This window comes from Brachypodium distachyon, chromosome 2 (genome assembly GCF_000005505.3).
Source record: "Brachypodium distachyon strain Bd21 chromosome 2, Brachypodium_distachyon_v3.0, whole genome shotgun sequence".
In the NCBI taxonomy this organism is placed as follows: domain Eukaryota; kingdom Viridiplantae; phylum Streptophyta; class Magnoliopsida; order Poales; family Poaceae; genus Brachypodium; species Brachypodium distachyon.
The window spans coordinates 3,713,324-3,731,534 of NC_016132.3; the positions used below are offsets into that span (position 1 = coordinate 3,713,324).

Genomic DNA, 18,211 nt, shown 5'->3' on the forward strand with positions numbered 1-18,211 from the left:
ACTCCATACGAATGAGAGCAATACTAGGCAGGCTTCGTATGTCGATGCAGTAGTAGTACAACTGTACAAGGTTCCAAGCAAACAATGGCGACGTGTCTGCTGGTGGCGAGAGCTAGACGACGCGACCTCAAGAGCCCCCCAAATTGCTTTGTTTTCTTAAGATTTTAAATTATTGTCGAAATATTAAATGTATTTAGATATTTTAGATATTAAATGTATTTAGATATATTTATATTTTAAGCAAATTTGAGACAAGAATTTAAAATCGGAAGGTGTACTGATCTGTGGCTCCCAACAACCACCTCTCTGTTCTTGAAAAAAGAAGGGTTAAAAGAATGATTTGTGTGTACTGACTACTCCTAGTGTAAGTATTTTAGTGTTGTTTGATTCGATTGCATTAGGAAGTCGTGGGGATTTGTTTTCGTTAGTTTAATCAAGGGCCGTACGTGCGTTTTGGTCCTCTCTGCAATTCTGCATGTGTGTTCTGGTTTTGGTGCTTCATTTAGGTGTTATTAGGAGTAGCAGTTAGTGGCGCCTTTTTGCTGTCCCTTTGGAAGATTTTGCAACGGGTATATTCTTCTGGAGAAATGATAGCTTAGCTTAAGACAGTCTTATAATTCCAAGCTGAGGATTTCGGAAGGGAAAAAAAAGGAACATTTGGGAATTGCTACATTGGGCGAGTTTCCTGAATCCTTAGTGTTTCCTCGTTTTAAAGTTATTGGAACCCTTACTTGCCACTCCACCGAAATTAGAAGCGTTTCCGTTTTATTGCAAGAGTTGACAGCTCGTGTAATCTTGCTGATCGTAAAGTGGCACCAGTGAACCTACTCTGGCCTTTGTTTGAGACCGGCCGGGCATGCATGGGAGGGGAAATGGTCCATCATTTGTGTACTGTTGAAAGGGTGAAGACAATGCAGGCAAAGCCCTGTTTGATTTGTTTGTTTGTACCGGGTGCTAAAGCGCCGTGGCCCACGTCGCACTCATAGCGCGGGCCAGCTTTGGGCCCGAATAATTTGGTAGGGCTGGGACCTAAACAATTTGTTGGGTATAGACAGTGAGGTTGATGACTTGATTCCCTTCGTCAATGTTTTCTTTTCTTTGTGTAGTCTTTAAGTTTGAGTAGATCCTAAACTATTTTCGATTTAGTTTTTTACAGGTATAAACATAAACATTAATGTTTTTTTTAGTGACAATCAAGAAGGATGTCTAGACTTCAGTGCCAATTGAGAGACCAAATGTATAAAATTTCAAGGCCAGAAACAATTTTTAGATTTCGGTGCCAATTGAGAGACCAAAATATAGTTTTCTCCATCATGAATATCGAGGCTCGCACATCTCACTGGGAAGGTCTCTGTTTATGTTAGGTTTGTGATCAGGCACAAGGCTTCACCAAAATGGTCAAGGAATGTCGAAATTACTTGTAATTTCCCCTTTTCGAGATTATCAAAAGATGCCCACTTCATGCGTGTGAACAACGATAATGAAGAGCAGAGGCCCTCATCGTTATATCTAACAAACTCCTATTAGAGAAACACATAATACTTAAACAAAACCTCCAATGCAGTTGTATGTATCGGTTTTTTATTTATAGACTAAAAAAGGACCAAAATGAATCCTCGACAAGTTTAATTCCCGCTACTACGAAAAAGATGACCCAATTTATTTACGTCTTGGCAAATGGATCTTCTCAGCAATGTGTGCCAACTCTGCGTTGATGTGTTTAGCTCAAGAAATATTTTTCAGCGAGGGGAAAATAGATCCCGTCGCACTAGGTAAACTAAGAAAAATTGCGGGTGTGCCAATGTACTGTTTACACAAAAAAGGAGAGGAATTGTATATTTTATTAATCTGTTTGAGATTATAAAATACAATTCCTGCGCTCCGTGGCCTGCTTGCACGGCTTGGTTGATAAGGCGATTGTGGTCATCTCCTGGTTCACGGGGCCTCGGAAGGCTCCCGCTTAATTACTCCCGCGGGGTTAAACCTGCGAGAAACCTCCGATTAAGCTGTTGTGGTCATCTTCATGTCTTCGCTTCGCGTCACCTATGCATGTATGGGTGGTGATGATGTGGGTGCCGACAGAACCCGTGTACAAGACAGTACACGCGCCGTTGAGCGTGGCCTTAGCCATGGCCATGCCCACCCTGTCGCCGAGCCTCGTCGGTCTCGACGACCTAAAAGTGGAGTTGGTGTAGATGCATGATGACGCTTGGCTCAGACATGCCGACGATTTGGCAGTTTCGTCGGGGACGCGGGGAATACATCTCGCGGGAGTAATTAATTGGAGAAGACCTGCAGGCCGGCGGACGCCTCCCGCTGACACGAAGAACCTGCTGCCGATGATGACAACGTTCGAGTGAACGCCTCTCGTGCTGCGGCAACCTGTACGTCGGCTCGACCTGTTCGTCAAGGTAGTGCTCCGCGACGTCACCCACGTTCGCACCATCGCGCATGGTGGCGCTCGGGCGGACGTCGGCGAGTTGTCGATGAGGACGGTGCCCCGCATCGGGCGGGCGCCATAACACGGCGATCCTCTTGAACCTGGCATCGCCGGCGGCACGGGATGGCCGTCATGATCACTTTGAAAAGCGACCGAGGACATCATGCCGCCAAGCTCCGTAGATGGCTGAGCAGGGCGACAGTGCTAGGGCTCCACGGCACCATCACCGTGCTAGATGCAAGAGAGGATCAAGCCGAGGATAAAGGTAGGAGTAGATTAATACTCACCGTAGTCGTTACGTGAAGCCATGGAATTGATGTTGATGGAGTTTGATGAACCTGTACGCCTCAGCTTTCTGCCGACGTCTGGCCGCACGTGTGATCTGTTCGTCCGACCGAGCGCCGGTGCTTTGATCTGTTCGTCTCGCCGAGCATTTCCTCCGTCTCTGAACTCTCTGGAAAAAAAGCCCCCGTGCACCGTGGGGTGCTGCGCTTGATATAGGTAGCGGATGAACCGATACACTCCGAGATCTCCGCGTAGTTACGCTGGCCGGCATCCTTATCTGTTCCGTCCACGCGCGCGATTTCCTCTTCTTGTGTTTATCTCCTCTGGACCCCTGCTTGTTGACGCGAACCCAGGCTGTCAGGCCTCTCGAGCGCACGCATGCTGCCTTGGCCGGGACATGCACCAACTAGGTCCATCGTGTATGCACGTACGCAGCCTAGCTGCCTGCAACGCAAATTCTCAAGTGCTCCTGCATGCATATATGTAGACATACACGCTGCTGCATGTGTCATATTCCCTGTTTTCTTTTTTTCTTTCTTTCTTTTTTAATATCCAGATCAAGTATTGGACTTGTACAAAATATCATCAAACATGATGGTCAGGTCGTCATTCGGTTGCTTTGTCTTTACACTACAATCTTGTAGTTTTTCCCTATGTTTTTATGTAACATTTTGGTTTTAGTTCAATTAAAAGATCGAGGCACATATTGACAAGCAGTTAATAGACACGCATTTGGAGTAGTACACTCACTAGGCATAGTGCAGTGAATTGGTGCTCATGTTTGTGGAATTTTCCTGTCCAAAATCTGCTTGCGTGGGCGGAGCTCGGCAAAAAAGCTGGTCAAACTTGTGGAGTGCATTTGCATGCCCTCTCAATTAAGTACGGAGTAGCTATCTTTCAGAGATTGTGCTGCCTTTATAAAGTGCGTGGGATCAGGCGGACACTAGTTTCTTTTTTTTGCTATTCTGATTAAATTATCCCATCTAATCATTCAACCCCAGCAGATCAGACACCTTATCATGTCATCATGGTACATTATGCATTATGCATGGCTCCACCGCATGATTTTTTTGGGGAAGATAGGCGGGAGGAATCAGAAGAAGAAAAAGGATCCGACTCGACTGAAATTCTGGGCCTATAAGATGCTCTTGGGCTTACATATGAAAAAGGAAAGCTTAAAAAATGGACACACATGGGTTTACTGATGGGCCTAGTGAGCCGTACGTGGTCATGTATCGGCCAATATTGCGTGTCCCGAGCAGACAATCACGAGGCCGTAAAACTACCTCCGGAGTGCTAAGTTTTCTTTTCACAATTCGCTAAAAAAAAAGTTCTTTTCTCAAAACCTCTAAAAAAAAGTTCTTTTCTCAAAAGAACTGTACGGTTTGGTTATTGGATTACTCCTACCTCCGGAGTCGATTCTGTTAGTTCAAAGTCATTTTTTAAGTTGAGCACAATGGTTCTTTGAGCCCAAACCTACTGCTGTTTTTTCAGTTGAATCTACGGTCATGAAGTTGTAAGCTCAATTTTGTGATTGCAAGTTTTTTGTTTTTGTGATGAAAGTTGGTGATCATGCCTCTGAAAGATCAATTCACACGATCGAATATATTACCAGTTATAGTATTGGCCAAGTGATTGATCTCCCCCCTTGAAAAGGAACAAGTTCGGATAATGATGAAAAACATGAGTAGGCAATACCACGACTATTTCTATATTTTAATAAGAAGCTAGCTGGAAAATGAAGCCCATGTCTTTGCAATCCATCGACCGTAATGCCTATAAATGAAAATGAAAGAGCCTAAATAGTGGGAAACTGACTTTTCGAAAAAACTGTCTTCACTAAATTGAATTTTCAGGCAAAGAGTTGAAAGTAGCCCTTTCGCTCCTTGCCTCCATGGTGGCATTGGTCATCGGCACCGGTGGGCTTGCGAGAAAGAAAAGAGCGACGACTCAAATTTTTTTTGGAATAAGTGATATAGAAAGGAGGTGCACAATATGATGAGGCAAAGGGTTTAGATAACTGAAACACCAACTAAGTTCTAGACCTTCCAGCAGCATGCAAGGTTGACATGATTGTTTGGTTTGGCCGGTTTCACAAATCACAAGTTAGCACTCTCCAAGTGGATCTTTGAAATTAAATACATTTTCTTTATTACTACGTAATAAATCATTTAGTTATACAAAACATGGGAAATAGCACGATGGAATTTGCGTTGCACTCAGTTCAAACACCCTTGTTTTGGGTCTCTCTTGCCACCGTTGCTTCTGTCTCCGTGGTACTTTCTGCCATGTTTTTTCTTGTCGTTGCCATTGCTTATTACTCTGCCTTCACTATTAGCTCCATGCCTAACTCTAGAATTAGATCTCTTGCCACCTCCACCAAGGCCACCACCGCCACCAGTTGCAAGTCCGGCTCCGTTGCCAGTGCCTTTGCCTTGTCCTCCGCCTCTACTGAGGCCACCTGTTCCCTTGCCCACTTCACCGCCTCCACCGAGGCTGCCTCCAGCACCAACACCCTTACCCACTCCACCGCCAACACCCTTGCCCACTCCATGTCCTCCACCAGCTCCAAAACCTCCTCCCGCACCTGCTCCCATGCCTCCACCTGCACCACCACCACTTCCGAAGCCCCCTCCTACTCCTCCGCCTGCACCAAAACCACCTCCTCCGAAACCAGCTCCCGCACCACTTCCAGCTCCAAATCCACCACCAGCCCCGAAACCTCCTCCTGCACCACCTCCAAAACCGCTTCCCATTCCTACACCAGCACCGGCTCCCCCATCTCTTCCACCACCAATGCCTCCGCCGACACCACCTCCAAAACCGCCACCCTTCCCTCCACCGGCACCTATGCTTCTACCTGCACCACTACCAATGCTACCTCCGCCTCCAAACCCTCCACCACCACCCATGCCACCTCCGCCTCCATATCCTCCTCCACCACCAATGCCTCCACCCGCACCACCACCCATGCCACCTCCGCCTCCACCACCAACACCACCGCCCACGCCACCACCAAGACCCGCGCCGCCTCCTCCTCCGACACCACCACCTGCACCGAATCCACTACCGACACCACCTCCACCTCCAAACCCGCCGCCACCGCCAAATCCTCCTCCACCACCGGTTCCTCCTCCCAGTCCACCGCCACCACCTGCACCGGCTCCTCCTCCCAGTCCTCCACCGTCGCCTATTCCTCCACTGCCTAGACCAGCTCCTCCCCCAAGTCCTCCGCCACTTCCGACACCGGCTCCTCCTCCGAACCCACCTCCACTGCCACCGCCGATGCCACCACCAGCTCCACCACCTCCTCCGAACCCACCTCCACTGCCACCGCCGATGCCACCACCAGCTCCACCACCTCCTCCGAATCCACCTCCACCCCCACCACCCATGCCAACTCCACCACCCGCTCCTCCTCCGCCTCCGAGTCCACCACCAGCACCTCCTCCGCTTCCAAACCCTGCACCACCGCCCATGCCGCTGCCTCCGCCTACACCTCCTCCTCCTCCAAACCCACCACCGCCTCCCATACCTCCGCCTCCACCAACACCACCTCCCATCCCACCACCTACACCACTGCTACTATGCATCTTCTCGTCGCAACCCTTCTCTGCAACCGCAACCATGCCATCGCTCCACGCCAGAGGGTCGTGCCGCACGGCAGCTGCGACGCCTGCCGCGCACCCAAACGCCAGCAGTAGTTGCAGCAAGCACAGCATTCCCAGGCTATTTCCCATCAGAGAACCACTTTATCTATCTATAGCTTCGTGTTTGCACGTACGGGCGTGTGCAGGGAAAGCCGGAGGAGCCGCTTGGTATTTAAACTGGAAGATCGATCACGGATGGCTCTGCTTTGGATTAAATGGACGAAGCCTCTGCTTCCGGTTAGTTTGGTGGCGGGCAGACAGGGGACCGTTGCCACGGCTGGCCAAATTATCGCCTTTGAAATGCATGGTCCCCTGTGCTTTGTGCTTTGCTTATGACGAGACGAAGAGCTTCCTCGCTTTGGTTTGCACAGCCAGCCCTGTCCTGTGCAGCTGGTCTCTGCATGCGTTTGCTTGATTGGTGTTGGTTGCCTGCTTGCCTTCTTTTAGCCTGTGAGTTGTGTGGTTGTGTCTTGTGTGTGCATGCAGGATGCAGTGGATGGCACGCCTGTGAAATAATGGCGAGCTCGCAAAGAAGCAATGTGTAGTTGTGTACTGGCCTACTGGGAGGGTGCTGAGGAAGAACAGCTAGACATGCATGGGATGCATATGTTTGGGAGTCCAGTGGTGTGGTACGCCCTCTTTTCTCTGCAAGTGGACTTGTTTGATCTTGGCCAAGCCTAAGTGGTTGAGTTTGATATTCCAGGCGTTGATGCATGATCTTGGCAAATCATCAAAACTCTCCACGAAGTCGAAGGTAATTCAGATTGTGCATATTGTGGGTTCTAGTGGCAGACTTTGAAAATGGAACTTGTTCACAGTTGAGACAAAGAGAGGAATTTACCAGGGCCAAAGTGGGGTTGCATAATTATAAACACAAGACATATACAAGACAGTGAGACAGTCAACTGTTGACGGTAGAAGACACATGCCATAAAAAAATCTGCAGACTACATCTACTGACGCCAAAGATTTGCAAATAAAGGCGTGGTACTGAACTGGATTTAAACACCAATAAACAGCGGTTAGTGGCAACTAGCTAAGTGCTAAGCTCATCTTCCTCCTTTCCTGAAGTGAGCCTTTAGCTCATGGGAGATGCAGAACATCGTGTCCATGGTATCCTCATCCAGGTGCGCGTCCTTGACACCACCAATCGCTAGGATCGTCCTCAGCCATTCCTCGTGGATGGTGGAGAACTCAGCTCGCCCTTCGCTCGACTTGAAGTTCCTGGTGAGCTTCGACTTCATCATCTGGCCCGCGACCGAGGCTTTCTCCACAATGGACTTAGGGAGCCCTGCCATTGTGGCGACCTGCAGGCCGTAGCTCTCCGGGGAGGCGCCTGCTGTGAGCCGGTAGAGGAAGGTGATCTCCTTGTCACCGTTGCTGCCGCTTTTTGGCCTGAGCATGCAGGCCATATGCTGGAGGATCACGTGGGGGTGGGAAGCGAACTCCTTTGTCAGTGGGCGGTAGTGTGTGGCGAAGAGCAGACGGCATCGCACCCGTTCCACGAGGTGGCGGAATACCTGAGGCACAACACAGTTATCAGAAGCACAAAATGTTTTGTCAGATAATAGAGATCCAAGCATGTTTAGAAATGCAAAAACAGGGTAAAAAGACATCATAAGCATGACATGTTGAAAATGATAAATTGACAGGTTTCCTTACTAACAAACTGGTCCGTTTCATGGCTAGCTATCCTATGAATAGCGAATTAGCCAAAATAGCTTACCACATGCCACAGGACCTTAAGGCCATGCTATGAGCATCTAGTATGAAAAAGACATACTGAAGGGCATGGCAAGCACGGTGATGAAATAGTATGGCTAGAAGACTCACAGCATATGCAATGGCATATCCATCAAATGTGCTAGTTCCTCTGCCAAGCTCATCAAGCAAGACAAGAGAATCCTCAGTTGCATTCTGGAGAACAGATGCAGTCTCAGTACATTCGACAAGAAAAGTACCTGCAAGAGTACAAGTTATGAAAAATTCAGGTTAAGGTCAGTGACATCTCATACATACAGCATTACAAGGCCGAAACAAATTTTATGTGTGTTTTCTGTTGAGAATCCATGGATTTACTCAACAGATTTTATACCATACAAAAATTGAGATGTACTTTCTATGCTACCACATTTGAGTATTTGACCATCAGAGTGCATCATTTTGTTCAGAATCAATACGATTTGCTACATATGACAAAATTTGTTGATTATGGTTGCTTACTTTCTCCAGACATAATCCGATCTATTGCACCAAGCCTTGTAAAGATGGAGTCAGCAAGGGTCAATTCACATGATGTGCAGGGGACATAACAGCCAAGCTGCAAGCCAGAAGAAATTCCATTAAATGCCGAGAGGGGAAGCCCAAAAGTTCGTAAGCACAAGGGCAGAACCGACTTAGCAAGCTATACATACCTGGGCAAGTACAACAGCCAAGCAGGTGGCACGCATTATTGTAGATTTCCCTCCCATATTAGGGCCAGTCAACAACAAAGCAAAGCGATTATCACCAGATAAATCCTGACCAAGAGATAAATCGTTTGGTACAAGCCCAGTTGTACTTTCTGCAAAAGCATATGGATGCCATAGACCCTTCATCCGAAGTATAGGTACTTTGTCTTTCAACAGAATCTGTGGTCTACACATGGTGCCGAATGATGACAATGCCATTGCTCCGAAGGACCTAAGGACATCAATATTGCTGATGGCATTGATCACGAAAGACCATTCAGAAGCCTTTCCAACAAAAAGTTCCACTAGAATAGCTAAGGTGTTAGCATCATCATCTTTGATATCGTGATCCTGTAAAAGCTCAAACAATCAAACAGTAAGTGGTAGAGTACTGTTGGGAGTCAGGAACAGAGACTAGCTAATCAAAAAATAAAAGAAATAACCACTTCTTAGATAGATAACACATGTTCAGCATATTCATACCTGGTACCGTGGAAAGTCATTGTCTATAGCCTCTTCAAATTGATGAATTAATTCACCAAGAGAGCTCAGTGTTGGAATATCCACTGACTTTGACAGTGCTGAGATACCATGGTCCTCTCTTTGTAAGATACTTAACAAGTCAATTCCAACCCGAAGTCCCTTGATAAGCATGCCAAACGTTTTAATCTGGAAGATACAGAAGAATGGCATTTCCTTAATCAGTAGCAGAGATAGAGAAAGAAGACAAACTTCATAATTTGAGAAAATGCATGTCACTAATGAATCTAGACCATGCAAAATAATATGAAGCTGCAAAAACTTAAAAAGCTAGGATTAAAGAAAAGGACCACTAACCCGTCTCTTTAGCATCCTTTCTCCAACAAAGGGCAACATAACATCAGATGTTAATCCAACAGTGGATCTAACTCGTCCAAGCAACCTCTCAAGGTCAGGAATTTTACGGAGATACTCAAGTGTAATAGAGCCTACCCCACAATTTTGAATGAAACCCTCAACAATGTCGAGCCTGCTATTTATAGCATCGACATCCTTTAGTGGATGGCATATCCATCTTCTTAGAAGCCGCTTACCAGATGCAGTTATGCAGTGATTGAGGTGCTTGTACAGAGTACCTGCAGAAAAGTAAAGAGTTCGCAAAGTTCAGTGTGTTAGTATGCTTTGATATGTTTGGAAATTGTCACAGCAGGCTGAAAAAACAAATACTAGAGAAGAACACAGGCATAATGTGCATTCCTACCTGATGAGCCACCATCAAAATTGTTGCTGAAAATCTCAAGGTTCACAAGAGTCTGACCATCCATCCTTAGACAAGTTTGGTACACCTTGTAAGGTAAGACTTCCCCATTTTTTAGAGCATCATCTAGCTGTTTTCAGATTGTAGCTTTTCAGAACTTGGAACACATTTCAGGCCAAAGTTGTAGAAGGCAATCTTATGAAAAGGACATGAATCGCTACTCCCTCCGACCCATATTACTTGTCAAAATATTACATGTATCTAGACGCTTTTTAAACATAGATACATCCATATTTGGGCAAATTTGAGACAAGTAATATGGGTCGGAGGGAGTATTTGATTTGCAACAAGTAGTTTTTTTTACACTATTTTGAAACCAAAACATATTTACACATAGAAAATGTGAGCTTTATAAAGCAAAACTACAGACTGATCAGTAGTATTACAAAAACTGGAAAAGATGCCTAATGACAGTGTCGTGCAGCAACATATTTAGGCATGCTGAAAAGGAAAATGCAGTTAATAATGAGATTGATTGCCGTATCTGGAAAGCGAGCAACAAGTCAAAGAAAAAAAAAAGAGTTGTTTAACATAAACATACCATAAGTCTAGTCAAGTGGCCAATAAGTCCACCAAGTGCACAAATAACTGCATCTTGATTCATTGAATAATCTAATGCAGATAACCAAGAATCTGTTGATGCTTTAAAGTATCCTTTGGAATGTACTGACATTCGAATTTGTGAAGAATCAGAGAAATCTGTCCTGGATAGTGGGGTCAGTTGCATTTTCACAGAGCCTGCAATTAGAAGAAATGTGTTTAACTAATTAACTTTACAACTCTGATACTCAGTTAACCAGTTATGTGAAAAAAGAGCTGTCATATGTCAGCAGCTTAGCCTATTTTGTGAAAGAAGGTAGAAGAGCTCCTAACTTACATATTGATAACACAGAAACCAGATAAACAGATAAACTATAAGAGCAAAAGATACGAGATATTACCAGAAACCAGATAAATAGATAAACTATAAGAGCAAAAGATACGAGATATTACCGGCTGATGCATATTTTGTCATACATTTATGACTTTCTCTTGAGAGACCTTACAGAAAGAAAAAAATATTAGTTTCTAAATACATGAAGATTACAAGACAAATTATGTACTGACCTGAGGATTCATAGATTATCTCCCTTGGAGAAACCTGAAAAAGCATATTGATGACTGATCATTTCTGATCTGTTGAACCAAAGAATATGTTGCAAATGTTACCTGCACCAGCAAAGCCCCCAAAGCCGCAGACGAATCATCATCATGGAGTGAACCCACCCAAATTTTAAGAGCGGCGTAATCTAGAAAAGCAAATCCATAGACCCGAGAACCATTAGAAGCTAGAGTAACCTGAAAATTCCCGAAACAACAAAGGCTGCATTAGATCAGCATTACCTACGGAAAATGTTAATAAAAACTAATTCAAGATGCATTATAGCACTTGCTAAATTATATGCCGACCCCTAAAGGCCTAAACAAACTGCAGGGCAAACTGAGTAAAAACTAGGATATATAAAAGAGATAAAACCAATAAATGCCTTCCGCACTAATTGGTTCACATGTTATTTATTTTTGCCATAGAATTCCACGTATTTATATGCACTGACCAACCAGATTTTAGATGTATCACTATCTTTATATGTAAATTTATTTGCTTATTGTGTCCAGAGACCATCTGTTTAGGAAATATTGTTCTTTGTGTTATCAAATGGTTAGCTCTGGTGGCAATTTTTTTCTCATATGTATCAGATGAACTTAAAGAACATTATACCAGCATAATAGTCCAAAGGCAACACACTGCATTGTTAGTAAAAGCAAACCTCTTTCAATGCAAGAAGGTGAACAGCATCAGCCCCTATGTTGCTGTCAGCTGCAGTTGATGGCGTGGATACATTAACCAACTTCCTGTCAATACGCTTGCAAAAGTAAAAGATAAAATGTTATATGTCTATGCCGCCAGCCTCTTGTTACTCGAAAGGATAATTTTTGTGCATCAATCGATGCAGATGCCAGGGTGATTGCATATTTGCATTTCGGACAAGAGTAAATATGATTGCACTTTGGACAAGAGTAAATATTAAATATTTGCATTCAAATGTGATTGCACACTCCACGAGATATAGCTATTACCTCCATTCTATGTGTCACTTTAGACCATGACCCCTTTTCAGTCACATGTTAATAGAAGTTATTATCAAACTAATTCATAGTGCTTTTTATGGCATGTCTAGTAATAACACTTGCACATGACAACATTCTAAAAAGGCAATGAAGTGGAACACTTACTGAATTTGGTCCTCTAGCTTTCGCTTGTACTGCAGATTCCATTTGTTCTATCCTTCCAACTTTATATCTGAAGGGAAATGATAGATAGATGAGCAGTACGGCCACCAAAAGAAACAAAAACAGCTCAGGAGAAAATTATATCCAACAATATAATGGATGTAACACATCACATATCATATAACATTCAAAAGGAACAGGTATAATTTTCTGGAATTCCATGATTCTCTGGCACAGAAAGTGATAGGGAATCAATAGTACAATTCTCATATTAATGTTACTATCAACAAGAGTGCATATACAAACTAAAATACGGCCTACAAATACCAAACGGAAAAACTGAGCATGGACTTAATGATGTTCAAGATAATATTAAGATTAACATGCTGAGAAAGGGTAAAGCGTAAGGCGAACAAGGAGCTTACCCCCGAGCTAAAAGCTTTTCAACAGCATCATCTATCCCACTCTCTGAAATACCAACCTTCATATAAGATGAAAAATTTCACGTCGTAATCATATACCATAATGTGATAATCAAGCTATAGAAAGGCAGTATTGAGCTCCGTTTTCTTCAAGAGGGTTTAGTACAAAGGAATTAGTCGAGAACGAACATGAAATGCTACTTTCATGCTAACAAAGTATGGATAACACAAGCTGCTGAGGATGAAACCAAGATAAAGAGGTGTATTGCTAATCATTTCCAGAATATTTTACCACACATAATACTTTATCTAAATACCACAAAACAATGTAGCGAAAATAATATTTATAGGACAAATGATCCAGCAAATGATCCTCACAAGCAACACAAATTACCTTGAGTTGAAAAGGAAGTAATCTAGATCAGTACACCAGACATTCAGAACTCAGAAGGCAGAACCAAGCATTTAAATGACAAATAAGAGTGGAAATAGTTTATGACGTTGCGTACCTGTCGGCATTTGCCCACCCCACTGATAGTCATTTTCCAGTCAAGTTCCTTTTGGCCGATCTCAGCATCTACTTCATAGAGTTCATAAAATTTTCCCTACACAAATGGGAGAAAACACTTCTGTAGGTTATATATATCAAAGTACCACTATAAAACAAATGGTCAGTGTAGGTATTTTGGGGGGTTGGGGGCAAGTGGCAACAGAGATCAAAGCAGAGTTAGAAACTGTGAGGTGTAAGCAGTCTGAGAGGGTAACAATTGAAGGACCCTAAAAATAAAGCAGATACCATTTTGGACTATTAACTAGAACAAACGTCATTTATAAAAGGTCTTATTCTGGTGGATATGTCAGTATACATAGAATAAATGAGTAAGTTGCTTAAATGGTAGTCCCGTGAGAAAAAAACATCGACTTCCTGATTATTGGGTTGTGCGACAGCTCAGTATGGCACCAAGGTATGAGATACTGATTAGAACTACAGTAACCTTTCAGATGATAATCTTACAGACAATAGGCTGCCTATTGGCAGTCTATGAGTCATTAGTGATGGAACCTACCACTTTGAAAAAGAGGACCACATCCATATATTTGCATTTAGTAGTCCAGTATTGCTTTTGAGATGTTGACATCTTTCTCAGTGCATCAGGTGGAATAAAGAGCGTTCTCTTGTCATAAAGTGGGTCCTCTGGCCGCCTTTTATTTCCATCCCTGATATTCAAAGGGTTCAGCCATTCAAACTTACTACGTGCAATTTCAGCCATTTCATCATGAACCATCTTCTTGGCTGGAGAACAATGAGCTGATTTCACCTTCTTGTTTGAACCCCACAAAGGAGGGTGTTGGTTTTTGGTAGTCACACATTGATCCTGTTGAACTCGCTTTGCACGAGGAGTCACTGCTCGTGTCATTGGCATTTCTGGTTTCAGAGAAAAAGAATCAAGTTCTGGAAATAGTGTAGCAGGTGCTCCATTATGTTTACCATTCATAAATACAGAGGAATGTTTTGAGTGATTCTGTAGTGGAGTTCCATGGGAATCAAATTCAGCAAACAAATTTGTTCCTTTAATGTATGAAGGCTCTGAAGACCTAGAGAATAGCTTCTTTGCGTGTTTTGGTGTATGAGTATCATTCGAATCAAGTCCAAACAGTGTTGCTGCTCTGACATATTCACCACTAGAAGAGACTAATGGTAACTTCTTCGATGGATGCTGCAAAAGAGTTTGATCTGAACCATACTCTGATAAAGGTGTATCTGCTCCATGAGAAGGTCCAGAGAAGATTCTCTTTAAGGGATTCTGGGAAGGAGTTTGTACATCAAATTCTTCAAATATTGAAGTAGCTTGAATGTACTTATTATTGGGAGACTCTGAGGAAAACTTCTTCGGATACTCCTGAAGAGTTTGATCTGAACCATGTTCTGGGAACAGTGTGCATGCTCTAACAAATTCATCTGTCGAAGATCTCATGGAGTACTTCAAGGGTTCCTGCAGAGGAATGCTATTCGTACCATGTTCTGCAAATAGCGTAGTTTCCAAGGTAGTTTCTCTGCTATATTTGCCTTTGTATGGTCCTGAGAATAATGCGCTTGGGCACTCATGTGAGGGATCTTGACTTTTGACAGGTAAGGATATCTCAACATGTTTAACCTGGGACACATCTTTGTTTCTGCAAAAAAGAACAAAGGACATCATCATGATGGTGCAGTCAAAACAAGACAATGTTTTCCAAAGTCCAATGAAATATTTGATCTGGACAATCTGAAAGTGGAAAGTCTGTCCGTTTTAACCAGCAAACAAGACGCTTTAGTGAGCAAGAAAAAACATCTGAGATAAACCGAACAACATGGAGAACAGATACATCCAATCCAATGAACCATTAGTTCATTCCAGCATCCATTATACACTGAAGTGAAGGACAGTTAGCGCAGTTAAACATTGAGCTTTCTGCTTAAAGACTTAGTCCTGTTGTTCCGTTAATCTTTTAATGGAATCCGGCCGCTATCGCGGGCTTTTGAAAAAAAAAGGGTAAACGTTGAACCAAGAATGTGATGACCTTGAGGTTGAAGCTAACTACACAAAGTGAGGTAGTACACCACGTGCAAAATATGAATCTGTAAATGATGGAGCTATGTGCCAGCCCATACAAATTGTCCCTTCCGGCTGTCTGGAATAGCGTCGAACTTGACATTTACTTCAGTTTCAGTAGATTATGGTGGTGGTGGGTCAAGAGAAAATGATTTGAACAAAGATACAAGTGTAGAATGAAAAATAAAGCGCTATCTAACCGCTAAACCGCCCAAGGCCCAAACAAACAAACAGTAAGCAACGGATTTGAACAATAATACTTCTAAGGGAAACAATAATACTCCCTCCGTCTCATATTAAGTGCCTTAAATTTGCCCAAATATGGATGTATCTATGCCTAAAAAACGTCTAGATTCATGTAATATTTCGACACTTAATATGGGACGGAGGGAGTATTACCCATGAGGACAATGCAGGCACGATAGACAACACATGCAGTGGTCGAGAACAATGAACATTGAAAAGCTATGCCCATCAAAAAGGGAACAGATACGGTGCAATGCCAAACTGACACCGGTCTCCTCTCTACTGTGGGCATAATCGAGCTAACATCAACAAATGAAACCACGCCAAATTTTATTGAAAATAAATAAATTCAAACAGCATACGGAGACCAACCCACAGTCCCACAATCAAATCGATCGAATACCCACATTCACTATCAAGGAACAACCTAAACGAATCCATTCGAAGTGATAAGCTCACAGAGTCACAGTCCAACAGATATGGCAGCAACGGCATTCCCCAAACCCAGACAAAACCCTAGCCTCCCGCAGGACGGCGACCGGCGCTGACCAAGAGATGGGATGATCGCGTCCGTACCTCCCCTGCGACGGCGGACGCACGAGCCGTTCCATGATGCCGTCGACCGACGCGGCGGGAGGCCGCGGGGGCCTCTCGGGGGGCGTGCCGGTGTCGGTGCCGGCGCCGAGCGCATCCTCCCCCGCGGGGCTCCGGCGCGGCTGGAGGAATGAGAGGATGGACTGCTGCTGCCGCCGCGGCTGCATCGTGGGGAACCGGTGGTGGATGCTTCGAGGTGGCTGGCTGGCTCCGCCGTGGCGGGAGAAGCGGGGGAAGTGAGGTTGAGGACGAGCGGGAGGCCGGGAGGAGATGGCACGAGGGAAAATGAAATGAAAATTATTTGGGGGAATTCGAGAGCGGGAAATGCAAGGGCGACTGGGCGAGGCGGCGCGGCGAGGGCAATTTTCCGCTTTCCCAGTTTCCCTGCCTGTTTGAAGTTTTCCCAATCGAGGAGAGAGTAGCACACGGGCTGGGCCTTTAGGCTAACAGCCCATGTTGGCCTTCCAGCTTGATTGCACGATGGGCCTAGATTTGGCACGATGGCTCGATGTCTTTGGTGTGCGCCAACACCTGGAAGCCGGGGCAAAGATGCGGCCCACGAGGCCCGATGGTTTGCCAGCTGAAGTTTTCACTCCGGTGACGACATGTTAGGATTCCTGTGTGCTGAGCGGCGAAGAATCTCCGAAGATCATGCTTTGGACTTCAGCTTCCAGCGCTTTTAAAATTTTGAAAATCACTTCTTTCGTTTACACATGAAGCTTGAGAAGCACCTCAAGCTTGAGAAGCACCGCCGGATGTGCTTCTTAGCTAGAAGCACCCGAAGCACGTCCGAAGGTGCTTCTCAAGCTTCATGTGTAAACAGGAGAAGTGCTTTTGAAATTGCTAAAAGCAGCAGAAGCTGAAGCAAAAGTCCAAACAAACAAAGCCTACGTCTTTTTGATTCTTAAGATGAATGGTTCAGTTCTACTAATTTTCTACCGACGGGTACTAGTCTACGTTGAGGTTTGGGTACACAACTTCACCGAGGCTAGCTGACCCAGCCCTGCCTAAGCGAATTTTCTTCGATTCGTTGCATTCTTGCTTATCTGCATTTGCATTTGAATCGTGTCTACAACTACGGCATACACCGTCGTGGCGCTGCCTTGCTGATAGTGGCGGCCGGCACCAACCATAAACCCCTTTGCATCTTGTTATTTAAAATATCTCCTACTTTCACGCTTTTACTGGATTAGGGATTTCATTTAAAACACTACATGTTCTACCTGAATTTCTGAAACCTTTTGTTTGGGTCTCTTTCTTAAAAAAGAAAAGAAAATTTTGTTTGGATCCTGTTAATGGCTTCCACCTGTCGATCGAGTGCCTGTTCTAATCATCGGTCCTCGGTGCCGCTTGACCCGAGCAACTAGTCCGGCTCGGACGCGGTTTCAATTCCGGTCAGGTCCATCCGCGTGTCCACCACGGAAACCCAACGGGAAGCTTCTCAACAACAACGACGCGCCTAAGCAAAGCTCCCCATCTATACCCGCAGACAGCACGGACGTTAATTTGACTGCGAATCCGACACAGAGAACAGCTCCAGAAATTCCCCCTTATATAAACGCGCCTACTCCACCGCGTCCAGGGAGCAGCACAACCAGGATCCAGATCTCCTTTTTCTCGATTATTATTGTTATCCCGCGGAGGTAGGTCGATCGGTCGAATCGAGATGAATCGCGCGGCGGCCGTCGACGTGCCCGCCGCCGTGGGCGTGGCGAGGAAGGCGGCGGAGCGGATGGCGGCCGGCCGCGACGGCGGGAGGAGGGTCGTCGACCAGGCCGTGGCGTGCCTGCTCATGGCCGCCGCGCTCGCCGTCACCTACCTCGTGCATTGATCCGTCCGTCGGCCTGGCGACACCAAGGGAAGGAAGGAAGGATGGGTAGATTGGAAAAAACAGTTTATGAATAGGAAATCTTGTTCATGTTACTTCCGTCCTGTAAATTTTGAACCGATACTACTGTCTTT

The 18,211-nt window shown here is 44.8% G+C and overlaps 2 protein-coding genes across 2 annotated transcripts; both read right to left on the minus strand.

Annotated features, from left to right (window-relative positions):
- Positions 1 to 4,724: 4,724 nt before the first annotated feature.
- On the minus strand, positions 4,725 to 6,533 carry LOC106866015 (glycine-rich cell wall structural protein). Its single transcript, XM_014898501.2, has one exon. The coding sequence runs from the start codon at positions 6,463 to 6,465 to the stop codon at positions 4,945 to 4,947; it is 1,521 nt and encodes a 506-aa protein (XP_014753987.2). The 5' UTR covers positions 6,466 to 6,533; the 3' UTR covers positions 4,725 to 4,944.
- A 660-nt stretch (positions 6,534 to 7,193) lies between these two features.
- Positions 7,194 to 16,554, minus strand: LOC100837570 (DNA mismatch repair protein MSH7). The gene is made up of 17 exons (XM_010232240.3): positions 16,232 to 16,554; positions 13,883 to 14,990; positions 13,325 to 13,420; positions 12,819 to 12,874; positions 12,397 to 12,463; positions 11,931 to 12,026; positions 11,332 to 11,460; positions 11,230 to 11,263; positions 11,116 to 11,163; positions 10,664 to 10,860; positions 10,066 to 10,192; positions 9,663 to 9,940; positions 9,309 to 9,494; positions 8,790 to 9,176; positions 8,599 to 8,695; positions 8,209 to 8,336; positions 7,194 to 7,895 (listed from the first exon to the last, which is right to left on the minus strand). The coding sequence occupies exons 1-17, from the start codon at positions 16,414 to 16,416 to the stop codon at positions 7,425 to 7,427; spliced, it is 3,690 nt and encodes a 1,229-aa protein (XP_010230542.1). The 5' UTR covers positions 16,417 to 16,554; the 3' UTR covers positions 7,194 to 7,424.
- Between the last annotated feature and the right edge of the window lie 1,657 nt (positions 16,555 to 18,211).

Excerpts from the sequence above, each read along its gene's own strand:
- LOC100837570 (XM_010232240.3), bottom strand. The coding sequence starts at position 16,416 with ATGCAGCCGCGGCGGCAGCAGCAGTCCATCCTCTCATTCCTCCAGCCG. Across the intron at positions 12,464-12,818 it reads GAAAAGCTTTTAGCTCGGGG|ATATAAAGTTGGAAGGATAG; the intron begins GTAAGCTCCTTG and ends ATTTCCCTTCAG. Across the intron at positions 12,027-12,396 it reads AAGCTAGAGGACCAAATTCA|CGTATTGACAGGAAGTTGGT; the intron begins GTAAGTGTTCCA and ends TACTTTTGCAAG.
- LOC106866015 (XM_014898501.2), bottom strand. The coding sequence starts at position 6,465 with ATGGGAAATAGCCTGGGAATGCTGTGCTTGCTGCAACTACTGCTGGCG.